A 21,974-nucleotide genomic window follows, 5' to 3' on the forward strand; every position below is an offset into this window, starting at 1 on the left:
TTTGACAACGACATAGAGGTTCCATGAAGGCGACATGGAAGATACGTATAAACCAAGTTTATACATGTGGGTGAAAGCAGCTGCGAGAGAAAGGAAGCAAAAGGGGGGAAGGAAGGGGATGGGAATGAGAAGGTGAGAGGGGAGGATGCTGTGCCGATGGTTCATCAAAAATTAATGGCGACCGCATCGGTATAGACATCACGTAGCGGAAAAACAACACACGCCAAAAGGCTCAGTGCTCCCTAGCTCCCACCCCCCACTGCTCCCCTTCACCCTCCTCCACTCCAGCATGGGGCCTTTCTGATCAGGTGAAGCAGGGGAGATATGAGCTCTGACACCTTCGAGAGTTCACACTGAGTGCCACGGCTTTAATTGCAGGAAGTTCTACCAGTGTAGCCGCTGTATATCTGCAATGCTCGCCTAATTGCTGCATTTAATGTCCCAATAAAGGAGATGTGAGGGGAAACAGTTCACGCTAATATGCAGTATTGTTTGGTACATGAAACACATTCCGGCCCATGCCATTTACTTGTTAATCTATTACAATAGAGCCTTAAAGTCTGAGCGTCCTTAAAGTCATAGCATTTTCAAACTGCAAAGGATGTCCGTGCTAAGTATGCCTCAAAAGACACACAACTTGATCCAGGTTGAACCGTCACATGAGACAACGGGGTCAGTAAGCATCTGGATTGAATCTCAAGTGTTTAGCCCTTTGTTGTTGTTTCGTGATGCCACAACAGAAGGGTACCAGTGATGGCAATGAGGAAAAGCGTCATATTTACCATAGAACCATAAATGCATTTTGCGTGGAGGTAATGTAGTGATGAAAGTGGTACATGCATCTTTGTCCTAGCTGCTCACGACAATATGGCCAAACGAAAGCACAGTACCCATGCCAAGTCGGCTCGTCTTGCGGTCCCTCATTCTTTACATGACTAATAGCGCATTGTGAGCTGCATGTAATGTGCCATTGTATCCAAAATGTGCAATAACTACTGTCGTACTTTTAATAAAGTGCCTGTACAGTTTATGTTTATTTTTGAACAGATTATTTCTATTCATATTATTTCCTATTGGAGAAATTTGTCCGAGAACAGCTTGTGCTTGACCTTAAAAGGTCTCCTGTATTTTATGATGAGAATCATACTGCCGACATTGAATCCAAACTAAACAAGAGACAATAATGATAGATAGACAATAGTTGGGTCTAAACCCAACTGGCCTAACTAAACGACACAGTCGCACTTGCAGCTGACTAGATGCGAGCGATTTACATCTCCATGCATTATGTGCTCTTGATTAAACGTAAAGCGATGATACCACCATCATGTCTCACTCTTTATTGATGACCCAGTGTAGTGCATCAGTCCATGAAAAGCCTGCTCCTTGCGAATGTGCATCTACATTGGTAGCTGTAGTGTGTGTGTGTGCGTGCGTGTGTGTGTGTGTGTGTGTGTGGGTGTGTGCGCATGTGGGTGCGCACCCGGGTGTGTGTGCGTATGTGAGTGCGAGAGATCTCTACCTGCTGCATTAACTTTGTTGAGGCCTCTTGGGATGCATTCTTTCCTCGATTCATTCTCCACTGAGCTCAGAGTTCTGGACAGGACACAAAGGACACAGTCAAAGGGTTTTTATGGAAATAGGCATGAATTCACCAAGTGCTAATTCAATGAGAAATTACCCATGATTCATATTAACAAGTCTAAAGTTTCAATGACTGGCCATTTCACTACGCCAGGGTGTAGACATTGGGTAACATTTATCAATGCCCTTTTAGCAAATGAATTCCTCATGGCACTGTATTGTATCAAATCTTTCACACCCCTCCTGTTAGGGACACGCGCGCACACACACACACGTAAAACACACACATTTTTCTTTTCCAAAGCACTTTTCCTCCTACTTAACGCCTCAAACTCAGACACATAGAATTCTAGGCGAGCGAGCACATTAAGAGGAATAACTAGTGAAAGAAAATGAAGCCTCTTCAAAGTAGTGGCGTGGTAATAGCTGTGGGCTGTCACTAGTCCTGCGAGCAGGTATGTGGGATTTGCCTGCATGGAGTTTGACAGGTGTGTGCGTGTGTATTGCGCTGAAGCGAAATGCTATCAGTATTACAGGGAGGCGGCTTGTTCACCGGTAATTGGCTTGTTTCAGAAGGCAGTAAGGAGCTCCCAGCAGTGAGGAGGAAACACACATCCTGTCACGCTGCTTGTTATTAGCAGGGACAAGGCTGAGGAGACACTAGCTTTACGCATCAGTGTTTGTGTGTGTGTGGGGGGGTACGTGTTTGAGAAAGAGAGTCCATGAGTGAGGGAGTGACACACTTGCACACAGTGTCCATGTAGACTGGTTGATGAGGAGGCTGACAGAATGTGGCTTGCCAGCGCCACTTTTCTTTCTATTGGAGAGCAACATGCTACCTTGGACCTAAGGTAGTGTTTGCCCTTGACGCCTTCCAATCGTTGTGGTAGCAGCTAGTCAGCTCAGTGGAGTGCGCTAATCTGTTTTCTGGGTTTGGTTACGGGACGTTCGTAACGCAAGTGCGAGAGCAGTTGTGACGTTAATTTCGGTCAACAGCAGATGGGAGATATAGCCCAACATGGCAACTCCCTGAGATGGATGAAAATTGATGCATTAATCTGTTTAATTCTTATTCCACAAACACAATATTGATCAGAATACCATGTTTAGACTAGTGTGGACACATACAATGTATTCTTGCAAGTAAAAAAAAAAAAAGGCTTTAATGCCCCTTTAAAGCACCTTGAAAGTAAAGATGTACAATATACAAGTGAACACCTATTTACAAATAGATTGCAGAAAATTCTGTCCACTGTGTAGAACTGCTGCGATTGGCTGGCAACCAGTTCGAGGGTGTACCCCGCCTCCTGCCCGATGACAGCTGGGATAGGCTCCAGCACGCCCGCGACCCTAATGAGGAGAAGCGGTTCAGAAAATGGATGGATGGATGGATGGATGTGTAGAACTGTTTTTTGCATCTTCAGCAATTGAGAAAAATTGAGTGCACAACTTGATTTCCATTCCATTCCAGTCATTGCACGCTTCTTTGATTTTTACAGGGTCCTGATTCAAGTTTGGAACAAACAACTACTACTATTATCACTACTACTACTACAACAACAAAGTAGTGCGGTTATGGATTGGTTATTATGTTACCATGTGAAACTTTTGACAATGAAAATGCAAAAATATATAATGTAAAAAATGGAACTGTATTGCTTGGTGGAAACAGGCATTAACAGTAGTTTGTGCTCAACAGCCAACTTGCATTTCAACATTTAGATGGTGGTCAAATTCATCAGTTCAATCAAGACAGGGTTGGCTGGTTCAGACTTGAGCTTCTTTTAAGCATCTAACATTCTTCCTGGGTCTCATCTTCTGTTCTAAAGATAGTTTGAGAAGAAAACCATTTACCATCACAAGCTGCAGTCACATTTGGCCTATTTATATTTTGACGGTTGCTAAAAGCCTTGTGCGACAATCTTTCTAACAATAAATACCGAGGATATTTTACATAAAGGGTTCTTAAAATACACCGAGTCATAGCAGCGCCTCTTTAGAAATGTCTTTAACCAACACAGAGAGAGATTGAGTTGTGTGTCAGATTTCCAGACAAAAGATGTGTTAATTGATTATGAGACTCAAGGTTCCTTAAATAAATATATAACCAACCTTCAGCCATGAAATGGAGGAAACAAGATTTCCTTTGGGTTTCTGTTCTCAATTCATCACACACTTTGTCATTTTAATTTCATTCTTTCTTTCAGGGTCAAATGATTGCGCGTGGCCCTCGGCACATCTTTATCTCCTCCACGCACATTGCCTTTGCTCGCTTGCGCTGCCTCGCGTGTGCAAACGAATAAAACGCAAGCTTTGGACAGCAGCAGAGGAGAAGGCGGCAAGCAACGATGTGAAGGAAGGGATAGGGAGGGAGCGAGGTAGAATGTGGCCAGTGCATGAACTAGTAGCCTTTAGATGAACTGGCTCCCTGATGACTCCCGCCCTTCTCCAGGCCAACTACCTGCTGGTGGAACAGCAGATGTCTAGGATGTGGTATAAAGAGAATGTGTGTGTATGTAATTACATTCAAGATGGCGAAGAAAGATTCAGTATGCGAAGGAGGATTAAGAGAGGTGGAGATGGGGCTGAAAGCTGAGTCGGCGGTCGTATGAGAAGACCCTGAGAGAGTTTGTCTCTCTGTGCGTGTGTATGCGTGAGTGTGTGCACGTTTGTACAGTTTGTGTGTGCATAACCTCTCTTTGTACCACTCCTGTCACCCAGTATGCACATATAAGATCAGACCTGGGCATGACCCATCACATGCCAACTCCTCATGCTGTCTGACCTCCATTTGGCTCTCTGCCTCTGCCACTCCATGCATCTCTGCTCCTCACCCCCTCTCAAACACACACCTCTCTCCAAGTGTTCTTTTGTTCCTTCATACTCATGTTTCTCCCTACTCCATTCATTTTCCTCCAATTTGCCGTGAGCCATTTAAAAAGCAAACCAACTACAGGGACAAACTTGAAAGTCACAGCAAAATAGACTTTTGGTTGGTTGTTAGATTCGCGACGCACCGTACCATAGTTGTTACACACATTTTGGAGATATTAACACACATTCATTTAGGGCTACACAATTAAATGAATTTTAATCATGATTGTGATTTTGGCTGCCATAATTAAATTAGCCTGATCGTCTGCGATTTTTTTTACATTTAAAAAAAAAAAAAAAACTAAAAAAAACTAGTCAGCTAGCCACCAGGCGGCGAACTTATGGTTATAGCTTCATTATGGGCTGGCACCGCATTCCGTGGCCAACTTCAAAACAAAAGCCTCAAAATGGCATTGATATCCAATGTAGTAATATATGAAGCTTTTATTTTGAAGTTGGCCCTCTCAGCACGTTGGAAGAGAGGCGGCGTGTCACGGTAAGACACTATTAACAATCGTTGTAGCGGCTGCGTTGACCTCAGCCTTTCGGCTGACCTGACCCCAATGAAAAAAGCCAGGAGACCAATGACCAATGATCAAGCAGAACAACAAAGACCTTGACAAATCACTACATTGACGAAGGGGATTTTCAAGTGAAAAGTCATTGCTTACAGCCTAATGTTATCCCGTTTTATGCATAAACTGCACTTGCTTCCATTAAGTTGTGATTCGTGATTGTACTTTGTAGCAGCATATTTATTCAGTTAGCCCTTGGTAAAGTAGAATTTTTGGGGTACATTTATTTTTTTATTATTATCTATATAATATATATTATTATCATTTATTCTTCAAGATTCCTTTTGCACTGAAAACTGTTTACATATTGCTTGTTGAAAAGTAGTGCAATAAAAACAAATATTTTTCCCTAAAAAGGATTAATCGATTACAATATTGATCAAAATAATCATATTCATAATCATATTTTTGCCATAATCGTGCAGCCCTACATTCATTGCAAGAGAAAGTAACGTAATTGAATGTTTTGTTTTTTTTTGTTTTAGAAATCTGAACAAATCAGTTGTTTCATTAGTGTCCCCACACTGACTACAGATACGTTTCGTGCGTAATGCGCATTTTCTTCCCAGAAAAATCTTCAAAAGTCAATAGTGCACATTATACATAGATATAGTAAAAGTTAGAACATTCCTTCACAGTGAAATGAGGTATATGAGTGGATATGCGTTTTAGAAACGCCATCAATTTGTTTTAAATCTTGAGATTTATAAGTTTACGTCATATTTAGGTTCACATTTAAAATGTTATAATTCATCTACTCCTTTATTGTAAGTATTGAGACTCTGATGCACCCTAGTGTAAAATTTCGATACTGTAGTATTATTATTACTATGGTTTACTAGTTCTTTAGCAATATATGTATTAGTGTTGTGCACCGTAGAGTTTAGTTTGAAAACTGCCGCTTTACGGAGGCATTTTGCCTCTGCCACGTGACCATTGACACGTTAGCTGGCTTGCACAACCTACTGAAAGCTAGAGAGGTCATTCAGGTAAAAAAAATGACGTCAACGTAAAAAAATGCTGGCTCGATATCAGAAGATTTCCAAGCGTGCCTAGCGCCATTGTACAGTTGTTAAAATACTGATTTAAGTCGGTTAGTTCCCTAATACCATAAATAGTAGACTTTAAACCGATCTGATCGGCTTGATTGGTATCGGTCGATAAGTAGCATTTTACGCTGATAGCCGATCAGCTTTAATGTCATAATTCGCCAATCCGATCAATGATGTCATTGCTCGGCTCCGCAAAAGTCATTTAAACCGCGTCGCCATCGTATACAGTATATCCATCCATCCATCCATTTTCTGAGCCACTTCTCCTCACTAGGGTCGCGGGCGTGCTGGAGCCTATCCCAGCTGTCATCGGGCAGGAGGCGGGGTACACCCTGAACTGGTTGCCAGCCAATCGCAGGGCACATACAAACAACCATTCGCACTCACATTCACACCTACGGGCAATTTAGAGTCTCCAATTCATTCATGTTTTTGGGATGTGGGAGGAAACCGGAGTGCCCGGAGAAAACCCACGCAGGCACGGGGAGAACATGCAAACTCCACACAGGCGGGGCTGGGGATTGAACCCGGGTCCTCAGAACTGTGAGGCTGATGCTCTAACCAGTCGGCCACCGTGCCGCCCCCGTATACAGTATATTTGAATCCAAAAGCTAGTTTATTTTTTAGCCTTGTCGCGTGTCTTTTGACGTCATTCACGATCACTGGGCTTTGTCAAATCAAACGCGACCGAATACCTCGTTACAATGGCCACGACAACAACAACAATGGATCACGTGTATTGTGTTGGTCAAAAAAGAACAGAATGGAGAAAAACATGTGGTAGTGGTGGTGACCGGTGCTTGTGAGAAGACTTCGTGCAAGGATTGCTTGAGGTATGTTCACACACTTTTAACACGATACGGCTGTCAAGCAGCCAACAAAGCGTTATGTAGCCTAGCAAGCTATTGCTACCACTAACGGTTGTACGTAAACACGCCGTAAACATGCCGGACATGCTGATCGTGCAAAGCCTAATACATAGTTGCAATAGTGTGAATGTTAATACAGCTTATGCGTGTTTATCTGCCCCCTGCAGCTTTTGTTGTGTCTTAACTTTTTTTTTTTTTTTACTATTTTGCACCAAGAGCAAACGTGGTATCTGGGCACATGACATCCCTAGCTTTCAGTACGCTGTGCAAGATGGTTGACATGCCAATGGTCACATGCGAGGTGGAAAACACCTCAGTAAAGCTGCAGTGTTAAAAATAAACACTAGATTGTGCCACAGTAATATATGTCACTAAAGAACAAGAAAAACCTTACTATTAATAATAATACTGATCAGACTTAATTAGAAAAACAAATTAAGAGAGGATTACTACAAAAATGTATTGCATATAAAAATAATGTATAGAAAATTATGGGTGTGCATTATACATAGGAAGAAGGGCGTTCCTGATTTTTTGAGTCAATTTTAGGGGTACGCATTATACTCATACTCAGAGCATATTATACATGAGAAATTACGGTAAGCAAGGGAAGCAAAATTGACCACTCGACCCTGCAATGAGAGTCATCCAGTGTCAACAGCTATACAAGTTCGTAGTCCACTGTAGGCCAGTGTTCTTCTGATTCATGTTTTCCATAAAGTGTGTTGCCAATGAGGTTGAAAGTGATGCAGACAAGTAGCTTACCCGCAGTTGGTGTCCAGGCTCGTACAACTTTTGGTGGTGTGGTGTGTCCAGCTCTGACTCTGAGCTAAACGTCCGAGCGCAGGCAAGTAGGACAGCATCTGTCAAATGTCATACAGGTACACAGCAAGTTAGGTGGTGTGTGTGGGGTGGGGGGGGAGAGTTTAATGTGGTCTTAGTGTACCGGTAGTTTATTTAATACCAATTTGCAGGTTGATGGGTTATTGTGAGTGTTTGTGGTCAATTGCAAAAATTAAATATGGAGCCCATGTAGTGAGTCACCTAAAAAAAAGAAAGAAAAACAAAAGAAAAAAAGAAAGAAAAACAATCTCCAGCCACCACGAAGTCCCCTGTTATTGTGTACCATACACTGATATACTGCACTGAAACTAGAAATGCCTGGTAGAAGATGACCACAATGTATACAACCGGGCATTCAGTTTATGGAACTGTATACTATGTATACCAGTATAAAATTAAGTTCCAATGACAATGTTGGCTCAACTTAAAATGTTCGCTGTCGAAAACACATTCATCCATCCATCCATCCATTTTCTGAGCCGCTTCTCCTCACTATGGTCGCGGGCGTGCTGCTCGAGCCTATCCCAGCTGTCATCTGGCACGAGGCGGGGTACACCCTGAACTGGTTGCCAGCCAATCGCAGGGCAGATAGAAACAAACAACCATTCGCACTCACAGTCATGCCTACGGGCAATTTAGAGTCTCCAATTAATGCATGTTTTTGGGATGTGGGAGGAAACCGGAGTGCCCGGAGAAAACCCACGCAGGCACGGGGAGAACATGCAAACTCCACACAGGCGGGGACAGGGATTGAACCCCGCACCTCAGAACTGTGAGGCTGACGGTCTAACCAGTCGGCCACCGTGCCGCCTGAAAACACATTCAATCTATGAGAAATAAAGTTTCCCAAATAGAATATAATTATAGCTGTAGTTTGCCTCATCAATGCTTTTGAGGTTAGGGATTTATGGGTTGAAAGTGAAATATGCTCAACCAATAAGTCATATGCTCAACTTGCTAATGAATTAGTAATAAAAACAGCACATTCTAAAAGTAAAAAGAAATACTAATAAATACCATAAATTCCTTTTCAGATTAAATCTCAAATGAGAAACAGGTGCAATTACTTATAAACACTTGGCTGCTACAAAAGGTGCTATAGTAAAAAAGAAAAAAAAGGCCCTGAGCAGAAAGCAGAGAGGTATAGATAGTTGTTCGCATGTCTGCCTCACAGTTGAGAAGTTCTGGGTTCGAATCTCAGTTCAGGCCCTCATGTGTGGAGTTTGCATGTTCCCCCTGTGTTTGTGTGGATTTTCTCTGGATACTTTGACTTCCTCCCACATTCCAAAAACATGCATGTTAGGTGCACCAAAGTCTCTAAATTGTCCATAGGTGTGATGGTGAGTCTGACCAGTCAAGGGTGTCCTAATCTCAACAAGTACTAAAAAAATTCCTTAATTTCCTTAATTTTTTTTGATTAAGGAATGAATGAATGGATGGATGGATGGACCAGTGCAAAGAAATAGTCAAAGATAGGAGGTCACACACATGCAAACATGCACATACCACTTTCTTGAGAGACAGAGGTTCTCCCGCCAGTGTAATTCCAATTGTGCAGCAGATATTCCTGAATATCGCATCCACCAATGCAAGTTTAAGCCTGGTTGAGGAAATTCTGGCAACCATCTCTGCAAGGACCACTGAAGACAGATCTATAGAACAGACCACAATAGCTAGAAACACTATAACTACACACTACGCAACTGCATGTTAAAAAATACAAACAAACAATCTTACTTATTTATCTTACGTTTGCTACCATAGTAAAGATATTAAGTAGCTTTTAATATTGCGTCTGTATTCCCTCCTTACATTGGCTGCTGATGGCAAAGTGGTCTGATAGGTCTTTCAGGCCCTTTTCCACAAGCTTGTGATTCAGTTTGCAGTGGTGCCGAAACCAAAACTCTACCAACACTGACAGGAGGTCCAGCAGGATGGCCAACAGATGCCATTTGGGCTCCTCGTCGCGCTCAGCATTGTCCTCCGGGGAAGATAAACCACAGCTTAGGTTTGTAAACCCAAAACAGCAGTAAATGGTCATGTCAGATCAATTGGACCCACATTCTATAATGCTTACCCCGGAGGCAGCCTGCATCATGAGCTGGACAAGCTTTTTTACAGCGCAAGACAACAGGGTGGAGCGTTCCCACACAGTCCAGAAGGTTCTATACAGCAAAGAACCAGATTTTGATACCTGATAGACTCCCGTTTCTGGAAGCTGCATGAAATCCCTAAGAGAAGGGTGAGTTATCCACACATAATCATTATTTTTAAGACAAAATAGTGTCTAGATAGACAATTGCATCAACCGTGATGTATTAAAATGATACTATTTGTCTCAAAAGTAGAGCAGATTGTTTTGTACAGGCATGGAACACTGCAGTACGTGAGCTAGACTTTCTGTGACAATGCCAGGGACACTAATCTCCAGCAGTGTACCATACAAATAATTTTAAATATGTTAATTTCAAGGTCAAAGCACCTTTGGAATATGCACATCAATAAGAACAACATCTGCAGTCAATAACAATGTGGCAAAATAATTTTATGAAACTCCTTTCTCTGTCCATGTAAACATAATGATCCTATTATAAAGGGAGTAAAGTCTAAATGCATTTCAGAGAACACCCTGTAAGAGATCCCTCACATATTCTAGATTTTATAGTTTAGGCTAAGTCTGTACCCTCCAGTGATGGAGTAGAGTTCCCCTTGGAAGAGCTTGAGAAAAAATGCCAGGACATCATTGTAGAAGTTTAAAAGAGTTGGCAGTGCCGGCCCAGGGAGCTGGTGACAAGTGGCCTCACTTGACAGGCAGTAACTATAGACACAAACATAAATGGGAAATAACACTATAGGTAATCTGGGACATTTTAGAGTACATTTACACAGCATCCATTTTCTATCCCACTACCAACTTATTCAGGGTTCATGGCATGGTAGGAGCTGGAGCCTATCCCGGCTGAATTAGAGTGAAAGGCGGACTATACGATGCACTGGTTGCCAGGCAATCACACGGCAATATTATAAAAGGAATTTACTTTTGATTATGAGAAAGCGATAAGGAGATGGAATTATCAGTCAAAAAATTAAGGTGTACCTTATGGCTGTCTCCAGAAAAGGCCACTGGCCCATCTTGCAGTGAGGGCACTGCAACACCTGACTATAATACTTCTTCACGTTCGCAGGAGCCAGCCAAGGAGGGTTGGCAACCAGCAACCTATGCATTATTTGTTGGAATGTCCTCAGGAAGAGAGTTGTCGCACTACCCTGAAACATAAAACAAAAATAGTGGTGTCAATGTCATTTTGATGAGTGACAACAACATTGACTCTGTTCCAGTTTTTTGGATTCAAAATAAAAGCCTTTGGACTTTTAGGCTGGATTTTACACCACAGTTCCGAGTGGCCAGATCAGATTTTAATGCCTGTTACGTATCTCTATTTACATGTACATTTTAAGTGACACATATCCTACACGGTTGTATTTACACTACAGAATAAACAACCCACATGGGCAAAGACCCAAATTGCATGTAAATGTAAGTAACTCCAAGCGGTGACAAAATGCAGTGACAAAATGCAAGTAAACAATAACACAAAAATATTACAAATACTAAACACGGCATACCGTTTAGGTGGCCTCGGGTTGACTCTTCCACCCATCGATTTACCTCATTCACTGCCATTGACGGCTGTTGAATTCAAATATCCATGTTAACATGGAGGCCTGGCAGTGATTAATTGAGCGTAACTTCCACATTACTCCACTGGCTGCTCTCGGCAATAGTTTTTTCTTTTTTGATCATCGACACACTTCCAGTGTGCCATACAGTATTTAGACCATGTTTAATTTTCCATGCGTTTGTTGTACTTTAGATTTACATGGAGATCTTTTTAAAGCCGGGTATCTGATTTGTGTGATAACGCTCCACTCACATTGGGAAATATTCAAAACATACACTATATTTCAAAAAGTATTTTCTCACCTGCCTTGACTCAGATATGAATTTAAGTAAATCCAATGCTTAATCCATAGGGTTTACTGTGACATTGGTCCACCCTCTGCAGTTATAACAGCTTAAACTATTCTGGGAAGGTTTTGCACAAGGTTTTGGAGTATGTTTATGGGAATGTATGACCAGTTTTCCAGAAGCACATTTGTGAGGTTACACACTGATGTGGGATGAAAAGGCTTGGCTCTCAGTCGCCGCTCTAATTCATCCAAAAGCGTTCTATAGGGTTTAGGACAGGGGTACGCAGGCCAGTCAAGTTCATCCACATCAAATCTTTTCATCCATATCTTTATGAACCTTGATTTGTGCACTGATGCACAGTCATTTTGGAACAGGAAGGGGCCATGTCTATGCACCAGTGCACAAAGCAACGTCCATAAAGACATGGATGAGAGAATTTGGTATGGGTGAACTTGACTGCCCGACACAGAGTCCGGCCCTCAACCTGACAGAACATTTTTGGGTTGACTTCGAGGGTACAATGAGCCAGGTCTTCTCGTCCAACATCAGTTTGTGGCCTCACAAATATCCTCCTAGAAGAATGGGTAAAAATTCTCATAAAGTCACTTCTAAACCGTGGTGAAAGCTATCCCACAAGGGTTGAAGCGGTTATAGCTGCAAAGGGTAGACCAATATCATATTAAACCATATGGATTTCGAATGGGATAGCACTTAAGGCACATATGTGTGTCAAGGCAGGTGAGCAAATACTTTTGGCAATATAGTGTATCTGATTATTATCCACATTTGGAAAAGGCCTTAGAGCGATTCTTAAGATGCCATGCATTTTTTCTCCATTTACACTGCCATGAGACACATCTGAATTATACCACTTGAGAGCAAAAAAAATAAATAAATAAAATAAATCTGAATTGTGTCACTTCAGCCATGCAGTCCAAAGTCTTGAAACAGAATGTGCAGTGTTTTGCACCCTGAGGCTAACGCAGCAGCTAGGAATGTATACAGTCTGGAAATCCTGATCCTACCTGCTGTGCATACTCAATGAGAGCCACCAGGTACGGTGCTGGTGGCAGAATCCCAGGGAACACTGCACTTCGGATTGTGTCCAAGGCTTCGATGAAGAGGCCACATTCTATCATGGTGCCAATGTTGCCGAAGTCCGTTTCAATTACCTGAAAGAATAAATGAACAGCGATTAAATGGAAGTCATATGTAAAAGAAGAACAGGAACAATGGTTCTAACAACAATGGAAAGAGGGAAACATGAGGGCATAAGCGTAATGGAAATTGGAAGTGATGGGTCATATAGAGTTCCTGGGGGTCATCCGTGACTGCCAGTTCATGCCAAACAGTATATGGAATCAGAGTAGAGAATGGAAATGCACAAGATATGGACAGGAAAGTCATGTTAATAGGCCAATCAAAACTTCAAGATCAGCTGACAGTGGCGGTTAAACCGGTGACCTGAGGACAAGGCACCCTTGCTCTCCATGTCACATTGAAATGTATGACATGAAGGAAATTGAATGAACTGATCTTGATGAAGCACATGGTTATATTAGAGCTATACAGCATTACAGAGGTCCAAGGACAGAAGGCGTGAATGTTTACCTGTGACAGAGGATGATGTGGGTCGTGGTAACTCAGAAATTCAAGGAAGAGCAGTCTTGGTCGGTCCTAAAAAAATAAATAGTAAAATCAAATGTACTGTAATACACTTGGTGAAAATCCATTTGCAATGAAACAGTGGTTCTCTTTAGCATGCACACCTCCTGTTCAATGACGTGGTCTCTGAGGTCTCCCTCCAGTTTAGAAAAGTCAACATCCACAACACTGGCCTCCTTCGCTTCATTAAAATCATCTGTTACGTTGAACTTCATGTCAACACAATTTCTCTGCCAATGACAAAAATGTTTTCAAATAATCAAACATTCATTTGTAAATGGATAGCTGGTTGGACTCTAGACTGGTTGCCAACCAATCTCAGAACACAGGAACCCATAGTTGATATCACCTTAACTCTATCTAATTCATTGAAATTGTAAATCCATGGAAATCTCATTTGAGGATGCAATAAGTATCTCCCAGAACAGCTGCTAGGAGGTGTAAATTCCTTTTAACTAAATCGCCACAGGCCCTCAATAGGGTTAAGGTCAGGAGATGATGGTGGCTGCACCATGAGATTTTATTCATCATACCCACTGCAGCTTAAGATTCAATGGTATTTTTTGCCACTTGTGATGGTCCGTTATCTTACATGACTTATTCTACTGTAATGCGGGAAATGTTCACTTAGAAACACCACTCATTTGATCACCCTTAATGGGCCTACCATATACAGTATCTTCCATTACTCCAGCCCAAAACCTCACTCCACCTCCTTGCTGACATAGAGGTCATCCACCAACAATACAGAACCATTTGGATCATCCAAAGTAGCTTGGGATTTATCAGTGAATAAAACTGGTTGAAAATTAGTCTTTTCTGACACCCACAGGAAACAGTTCTCTTCGTGTGATTGGTTATTGGTGGATTAAATACATCTTAAAATTAGGTGTTGAACTAACTGCTAATCACGTGTTTTTGGCACCTTGTCTTCCATTCGACCAATATACAGAGGACTTTTCGACCTGCTCGTCTGCTGCTGTAGCCAAACTATAACGCTAGTGGAGCAGCGAAATGTCCAGCGAGCAGCGAAATGTCCGACCTACAAAGCGACAAAGGTTTTCATACATCTGCGCAGGTCTGGGAGTACGAAAATTAACTGGTGGCGGATGAGAATAGCTATTAGCCTATCTAGCTTCGAAAAGATTTATACCAGCAGTACCATGGGAAAGACTGTGAAAAACGAGGGGAGCAACCTGAAGTGAAACGTCACCTTTGTCTAATAATGCACAGACAACAACTGTGTGCTTACAGTACCTTTATTAGTCAAAGACGTTTTTTGCTACCACACACAAACATCGCAATGTTTCTTATAAAGTGATTTATGACACTGATGTCAGTGAATACAGCCGTATGGATGCTACAGGCAAAGTGAAATAGTTGAACAAAAATGAGAACGGTAGCAAGCCTATCCTGAAATACAATAACAACATAAGTGAAATAGAAACAATGAAACGGAGACATGTTTGGAGCCTGGCTACAATGTCGCGTCATACGACACACTATAATGTGAGTGTCGTAAAGCGACAAGTGTCACAATGTTGGTGTTGGTTGGGCGGAGTTGTAGCAAACAACTTCTATGATGAATAAACCTGTGTGAGATTTATATCAGTGATCTATAGGAACAGGAGAAACAACACGCAAAAATTTCCTCAGAAAAATTCAAATTAAAATGTTTAACTTGCAGCACGGTGATCGACTGGTTAGAGCGTCTGCCTCACAGTTCTGAGGACCGGGGTTCAAACCCTGGCCCCGCGTTTGTGGAGTTTGCATGTTCTCCCCGTACCTGGGTGGGTTTTCTCCGGGCACTCCGGTTTCCTCCCACATCCCAAAAACATGCATGGTAGGTTCATCGAAGACTCTAAATTGCCCGTAGGTGTGAATGTGAGCCCGAATGGTTGTTTGTTTATATATGCCCGGCGATTGGCTGGCAACCAGTTCAGGGTGTACCCCGCCTCCTGCCCGATGATAGCTGGGATAGGTTCCAGCAGTCCCAGAACACTTGTGAGGATAAGTGGCTCAGAAACTGAATGGATGGATGGATGTTTAACTTAAATCATATACGCAAATTAATTTCTGACAGACTATAGTTGCGATAGCATCATCACAGCAGCTTTTACTGAGCTTACTTGACTTACCCCAAAGAGGTACTGGATGATGTGGGTCACAGGGAAGCAAGGACCATTGTGGGAGCTTGCGTCCTGTGTAATGGGCTTGACTATGACGTGAGTGATGACGGTGTGAGAGGGCGGAGGATAGCTGTATACTATGGCGGTACCAGCTTCCAGGACCCTGGGAAAATTGAAATCAAACAGAGATTGATTAATGGATTATATTCATTCATTTCAAAGTTTTTGAATAGTATTTCCATGTCATCAAGCTAACCGTTTGAACATGATGGAACGGGAAGCATCTTGGACCATGAGAAGAACCTTCCAGCCTTGGAAGGCCCCTGTTATTGCCCCACTGGTCACATTCTTCCTCCAGTGTCTGGCGGGATAGAAGGCAGACATACTACCTCTGGGAATGGCCACCTCATAGAGTCCCTCTGGGAGCCAGGAACCATTCCTAACACTGTCCAGAACATAGTCTGGAGTCACAACCCACTTTCCTAGTAAGAGAGAAGCAATAGCAACAGTGAATATAAATGGCAGAAAGTACAGTAAATGTAGAGTTTTGTCAGTTCTCCCACTTTCAGCCAGGTATTATTATGTAATAGTTTTTGGCCTCTTGGGACACATTTATTTATTTAGGTCAGTTGACACTTTTTGTTAAGTGTATGTTCAGCACATTTGTCGAGCTCAGTGGCAAAAAAAATAATATACAAAAAGGAGGAAATTTGAAGACTGAGCAGATCTTTCATACTCACCGGTGTTTACATTCCACCCCAAGCTGACACGAATGCCGCACTGCTAATGCTCGCTGAACAAGTAAACGAAATTGAAAATAAAACCAACAACACCCGGACTCACCCCTCATTATTCTCGGGGACTTTAACAAAGCTAAACTCAACCACAAACTCCCTAAATACAAGCAGCACATCGACTGTCCTACCAGGGAAATAACATTTTAGACCACTGCTATACTACGCCAAATAACACATACCGTGCCATACCTTGTGCAGCCCTGGGCTCGTCTGATCACTGCTTAATTCAATTTATACAAACATAAAGACAAGAACTTAAATGCGCAAAGCCTATGGTGAAAACAGTGAAAAAGTGGACTAACGAAGCAAAGATAGAACTTCAAAGCTGTTTAGACTGCACAGACTGGAGTGTCTTTGAAAATTCAGCTGGATCCCTGGATGAACATACAGACACTGTCACATCCTATATTAGTTTCTGTGAAGATGTGTGTGTACCAACAAAGTTATTTCGCACATTCAATAAACATTCAAACTTAAGCAACTTCACCAAGCTAAGAAGGATGCATATCAAAGCGGACAAAGGTCCCTGTATAATCGCACTAGAAACCAGCTGACTAAAGAAATTAACATTGCAAAGAGAAACTATGCAGCAAAGTTGGAAGAACAGTTAAGCGCTAACAACTCTAAATCAGTCTGGCATGCATTACAATCGCTGACCAATTACAAGCGGCAATCCACCCCCAACCTGAGAACATTAGTAGACTGGCCGACGACTTGAATACCTTCTACTGCAGATTTGAAAAGGACACTTTCACACCCCACACCCACCCAGCCGCACCACCGACCACAATCACATCTCTGACTTCTGCGTTCCACGAAGAGGATGTGAGACGCATCTTAAAACAACAAAAGATTAACAAAGCGGCAGGCCCAGACCATGTGTCCCGATCCTGCCTCAAAGTCCGCGCAGACCAGGTTGCTCCAGTCTTCACACAGATCCTCAATAGATCTCTGGAACTGTGCGAAGTACCATCCTGTTTCAAACGCTTCACCATCCTTCCAGTCCCCAAGAAACCTACAATCTCGGGTCTGAATGACTACAGGCCTGTCGCCTTGACATCTGTGGTCATGAAGTCCTTTGAAGGCCTCGTGCTGGACCACCTCAAGAGCGTCACAGGTCCCCTGCTGGACCCCCTGCAGTTTGCCTACCGAGCAAACAGGTCTGCGGATGATGCAGTCAACATGGGACTGCACTTCATCCTAGAACACCTCGACAACACGGGGACCTACGTGAGGATCCTGTTCGTGGACTTCAGCTCACCATTTAACACCATCAACCCTGAACTCCTTTCCTCCAAGCTTTTCCAACTCAGCATCTCGCCTGCCATCTGCCAGTGGATTTACAGCTTTCTGTCAGGCAGGACACAGCAGGTGAGGCTGGGGGAGGCCACCTCATCCACACGCAGCATCAGCACTGGAGCACCCCAAGGTTGTGTCCTCTCGCCGCTGCTCTTCTCTCTCTACACAAACGACTGCACCTCAATGCACCCGGCTGTCAAACTCCTGAAGTTTGCAGATGACACCTCTGTCACCGGCCTCATCAAAGATGGTGACGAGTCTGCATATCGACAGGAAATGGGGCGGCTGGAGCTGTGGTGCGGCCGACACAATCTGGAGCTGAACACGCTCAAGGCTGTAAAGCTGATCATGGACTTCAGGAGGCATCCTTTGCCAAAGCTGTCCCTCACGCTGTCCAGCTGCCTTGTGTCAACCTTCGAGACCATCAAGTTCCTGGGAATTACAGTCTCTCAGGAGTGGGCGATCAACATCAACTCCATCCTCAAAAAGGCCCAGCAGAGGATGTACTTCCTGTGGCTTCTGAGGAAGCACGGCTTTCCACAGGAGCTGTTGAGGCAGTTCTACACAGCGGTCATCGAATCAGTCCTGTGTTCTTCCATCAGAGTCTGGTTTGGTGCTGCTACAATACAGAACAAACTCCGACTGCAACAGACAATCAAAACTGCTGAAAAGCTTGTCGGTACCCCCCTACCCATCCTTGAGGACTTGCACGCTGCCAGAACTAAGACAAGAGTGTGCAAAGGGTCTTGGACCCTCCACATCCTGGTCACCAGCTCTTCCAGCTGCGCTACCGAACAATGCAAACTGAAACTAGCAGACATTCCAACAGCTTCTTCCCTCTTGACATTAACTTCTTAAACAGTTAACTTACAATTCCATTGCAACATGCTGCCAATTATTTTGTCTTGAGTTTCTTGTCACATTTCTGTGGGGCCAATTATATATTACTCGTACACTCACTGTGGTAGTCTCGCCACGCTGCACTATTTGCATATCTGTTGTTGACCAATACTGGCCACTCATGTCAGAGTAGCATCTGCAGCACCACTTGCACACTGACTGAAGAGTATCTGCAACATTTGCACAATCAACATTGTCCCAGACTACTAGTCACTTTAAACTGCATACATTCCTTGACATCTCGGCGCCCTTTGCACAATGGTCATTGCACCGGACTATTGCTATATTAGTCATTCAAACTGCTCTAAGTGCTAGATGACTCTGCATCTTTTTGCACAATTGTCAAAATATATATTAAAAAAAAAAAAAATATATATATATATATATATATATATACATATATATATATATTGTACCGGCAGTACCAGATGGTTACTAGCATGGTTACACTATTGTATTAGAGAGGAGGGCAACAGAGGAAATGTGACAAAATGGATGAAACAAAATGTCTTTTCTCACTACAATAATTAACTATGTAGCATTTTTTCATGATAAAAAAAATCATGTAATGCATGACTTGCTTAGCACAACTAACTTTGTTATTATGCTCTTCGTAATGATAATGATGACCAACCTGCAGCACAAGAAGCCAAAAATTTCTCACTGGCCAAGACGTGAGGAATTATTAAATGGGTGCAAGCGGTCTGGTAAACCTGGAAGAAAATGTAGCATTAATGTAAAACTTGTTTAATCAGGATTTGTGTCTGTTTATGTGTACTTACAGAACCTCCAATATATTTTCCACTCAAATGATATATTCCCTGGATCAAAGCTCTCTTCTGGTCACGAATTTTGATCCCAGAGAATTGGAACATGGGAGTGCAGCGCTCCATCCCCAACTGTGAAGAAAACAAGACAGACACACTCACACAAGTAATCACCAATGCTGTCAATTAGCAAACATTTTTGCAGTAATTGCAACAAAGTGTTGTTATAATAATTTGTCTACATGACACCCTTAAACTATTGTGTTGTCTACTCTACACTACGCATTAATTTGGATTTCCCATTCAACTGACCTGAGAGATACAGACATTTGTCAAACATGATCTTTATGGATTCACAACACTTAACTTGGCATACTTCAAACTTTACAAACCATATTGTAGACAAATGAAAAATACCGTGACTGTGACTCCGTAGCGATGTGTGTATAAGTGCGTTTGTGTTTTTCAACTTAGAACTACACACCACTACTGATGCCGCAGAACAAATGTCGTAGTTTTAATCACAACTTCGAAATTTCTCGAAAGACCATGTACAAGCGTTATAAGAACCAAATGAACAAAATCTATCCATCCATCGATTTTCTGAGCCGCTTCTCCTCACTAGGGTCGCGGGGGTGCTGGAGCCTATCCCAGCTGTCATCGGGCAGGAGGCGGGGTACACCCTTAACTGGTTGCCAGCCAATCGCAGGGCACATAGAAACAAACAACCATTCGCACTCACAGTCATGCCTACGGGCAATTTAGAGTCTCCAATTAATGCATGTTTTTGGGATGTGGGAGGAAACCGGAGTGGCCGGCGAAAACCCACGCAGGCAGTGGGAGAACATGCAAACACCACACAGGTGGGGCCGGGGATTGAACCAGGGTCCTCAGAACTGTGAGGCTGACGCTCTAACCAGTCGGCCACCGTGCCGCCTAGCGTTATAAGACTCAGACAAAATTTCCCAAATTTAGACTCGACAAACCCCCTCAAAAAAGTTCAGGTAAGGTCACCTTTTCAAATCCATATATCAGTATTTATTATATATTTTTCAATGTTTCTGCCAAATTTTATGTAAACTGGTCAACAAACTGACACATTTTTTGCTTCACAGCTGGCCGGGTCCCTTGTGATGTTATTCGACCTGCCATGATGGCTCATATTTTCTGTCACTAGCAACGCTGATTTCATTCATTTTATCAACTACAAATGTCACTTAACTGCGCTGTATTTATTTCTTACTTACTAGGTATATAGAACTTATGAAGTTTGTTCATTCTCAACTCTTAGTTTTTTTTTCTGAAAATGTAATCTGTTTCAAGAAATGAGCCAACCCAACTGAGGAAAAACTGTAAGACGTTGGCCAGAAACTATTGCATTTTCCCCAGTTTTTATGATTCTAAACTGTCTTAATATTTGTCACAGAAAAATGATACTTGTACCACTGGAAACGTCCATAAAAGATTTGTCTGATAATGCTGGCGTAATGCGTGTTAATCAATTAAACTTTGAAATGTTACACACATACCTTGACTCGGGGCCGATTAAATGCACATAAGAACAATTAAGTCGCAGTCATTTGTTAAGACTTGTTGACTCCCAGTTCTCGCCGACTATTCGTTAGTTCACACACACAACACACATACGGAAAACTCTGATGCTGAAACAGTCACCTTACGTGTATCCAGCTGCCTCTTCCCGAGAAAATTCAACGTTTACCAACAAGAAAAAATGGCTAAACGTGTTTAATCATACTCGAGTTTCCCTCCTGTTGTGTTATTGGTATGTAGCCTACCGATAGATCTAAGATGCATGGATTCGCAGGGTGGTTTCTCGAAAAGGAATATCTGTTATAGTTACTTACCGAGAGGATTGTTGAGTTTATTTGTCAATGTAATATAGTATTACGTTTTAAAATCACAAATATGTTTCGTCCGAATGTAAACAGCAACATGCACAGTTTTCCCTCTCTTTGAAGACGACGCCCCCCCCCCCCCCTTTGATTTAATAAAGTGAGCGGTCCGTTGAGCGGAAGTCTTCCGACAATTATTTCCGGGTTGTTGTCACGGACGCTTTAACTGCCGGAAATAACAAAAAGCTGGATGTAACATAACACTCGTTGATTAACCAGGATCATTGAGCGCTCGATACGTTTGCATTGTCTTTTCTACAAAGGAAACTGTAATGAACCGACTCAGTTTTTGTTTTTTTTAAATCTACGATTCGGAGTCGTTCACGGCAATGTTTAGGCTTAATTATCAATAACACAATCGCGTAACGGTATTAGCGTTACGTATTTTCACGGAGAATTAGGTAATTTTATGTGATTTCTACAAATGCGTTTCACTGATGTCATTCTCGTTGCGCTAAATTGACTGACGATGACGCTGGTTGTGTGTCGCCATCCGGATTCACATTTCATCGGGAGGACATAAGGGAGGTTTCGGAAGGTAAGTATTAACCTGATTAAAACTCTTCGATAGCAGTGACAAAAAAAACAAAAAAACTAAAGAAAAACCTCAGGAGCTGTCAGACTTTACAAACTAAGGTCTCTCACGCTCAGGTGTGTTGATCACCATCACACAAGCTATCTTAAAAATTATATAATTTTGTAATGCCTTCTTATGTGGTAAGGATGACACAGTC

General features: G+C 42.4%; 2 protein-coding genes across 12 annotated transcripts in view; one reads left to right on the forward strand and one right to left on the reverse strand.

Annotated features, from left to right (window-relative positions):
* The window catches only part of slf1 (SMC5-SMC6 complex localization factor 1), a 39,794-nt gene extending 18,501 nt beyond the window's left edge, over positions 1-21,293 (reverse strand). For 2 of the 8 annotated variants that reach the window (XM_061673496.1, XM_061673489.1), the window contains exons 1-15: positions 21,193-21,293; positions 19,343-19,459; positions 19,195-19,273; positions 15,821-16,046; positions 15,574-15,727; positions 13,540-13,665; positions 13,382-13,447; positions 12,796-12,942; positions 10,895-11,064; positions 10,481-10,615; positions 9,875-10,028; positions 9,610-9,778; positions 9,304-9,449; positions 7,720-7,817; positions 1,523-1,596 (exon numbers count right to left, since the gene is read on the reverse strand). In XM_061673496.1, the coding sequence (XP_061529480.1) occupies positions 1,523-1,596; positions 7,720-7,817; positions 9,304-9,449; positions 9,610-9,778; positions 9,875-10,028; positions 10,481-10,615; positions 10,895-11,064; positions 12,796-12,942; positions 13,382-13,447; positions 13,540-13,665; positions 15,574-15,727; positions 15,821-16,046; positions 19,195-19,273; positions 19,343-19,453 (1,855 nt within the window). In that variant the 5' untranslated portion in view covers positions 19,454-19,459; positions 21,193-21,293. Of the gene's footprint in view, positions 1-1,522; positions 1,597-7,719; positions 7,818-9,303; positions 9,450-9,609; positions 9,779-9,874; positions 10,029-10,480; positions 10,616-10,894; positions 11,065-12,795; positions 12,943-13,381; positions 13,448-13,539; positions 13,666-15,573; positions 15,728-15,820; positions 16,047-19,194; positions 19,274-19,342; positions 19,460-21,001; positions 21,107-21,192 lie in introns of those variants that run through there. The other 6 variants (XM_061673492.1, XM_061673491.1, XM_061673490.1 and 3 more) reach the window with 6 other exon arrangements.
* A 102-nt stretch (positions 21,294-21,395) lies between these two features.
* kiaa0825 (KIAA0825 ortholog) overlaps positions 21,396-21,974 on the forward strand; it is a 174,194-nt gene continuing 173,615 nt past the window's right edge. For all 4 annotated transcript variants that reach the window (XM_061672236.1, XM_061672239.1, XM_061672237.1 and 1 more), the window contains exon 1: positions 21,396-21,778. The gene's annotated coding sequence lies outside the window, so the exon portion shown is untranslated. The remainder of the gene's footprint in view (positions 21,779-21,974) is intronic.

Source organism: Phycodurus eques, chromosome 3 (assembly GCF_024500275.1).
Source record: "Phycodurus eques isolate BA_2022a chromosome 3, UOR_Pequ_1.1, whole genome shotgun sequence".
Lineage (NCBI taxonomy): Eukaryota > Metazoa > Chordata > Actinopteri > Syngnathiformes > Syngnathidae > Phycodurus > Phycodurus eques.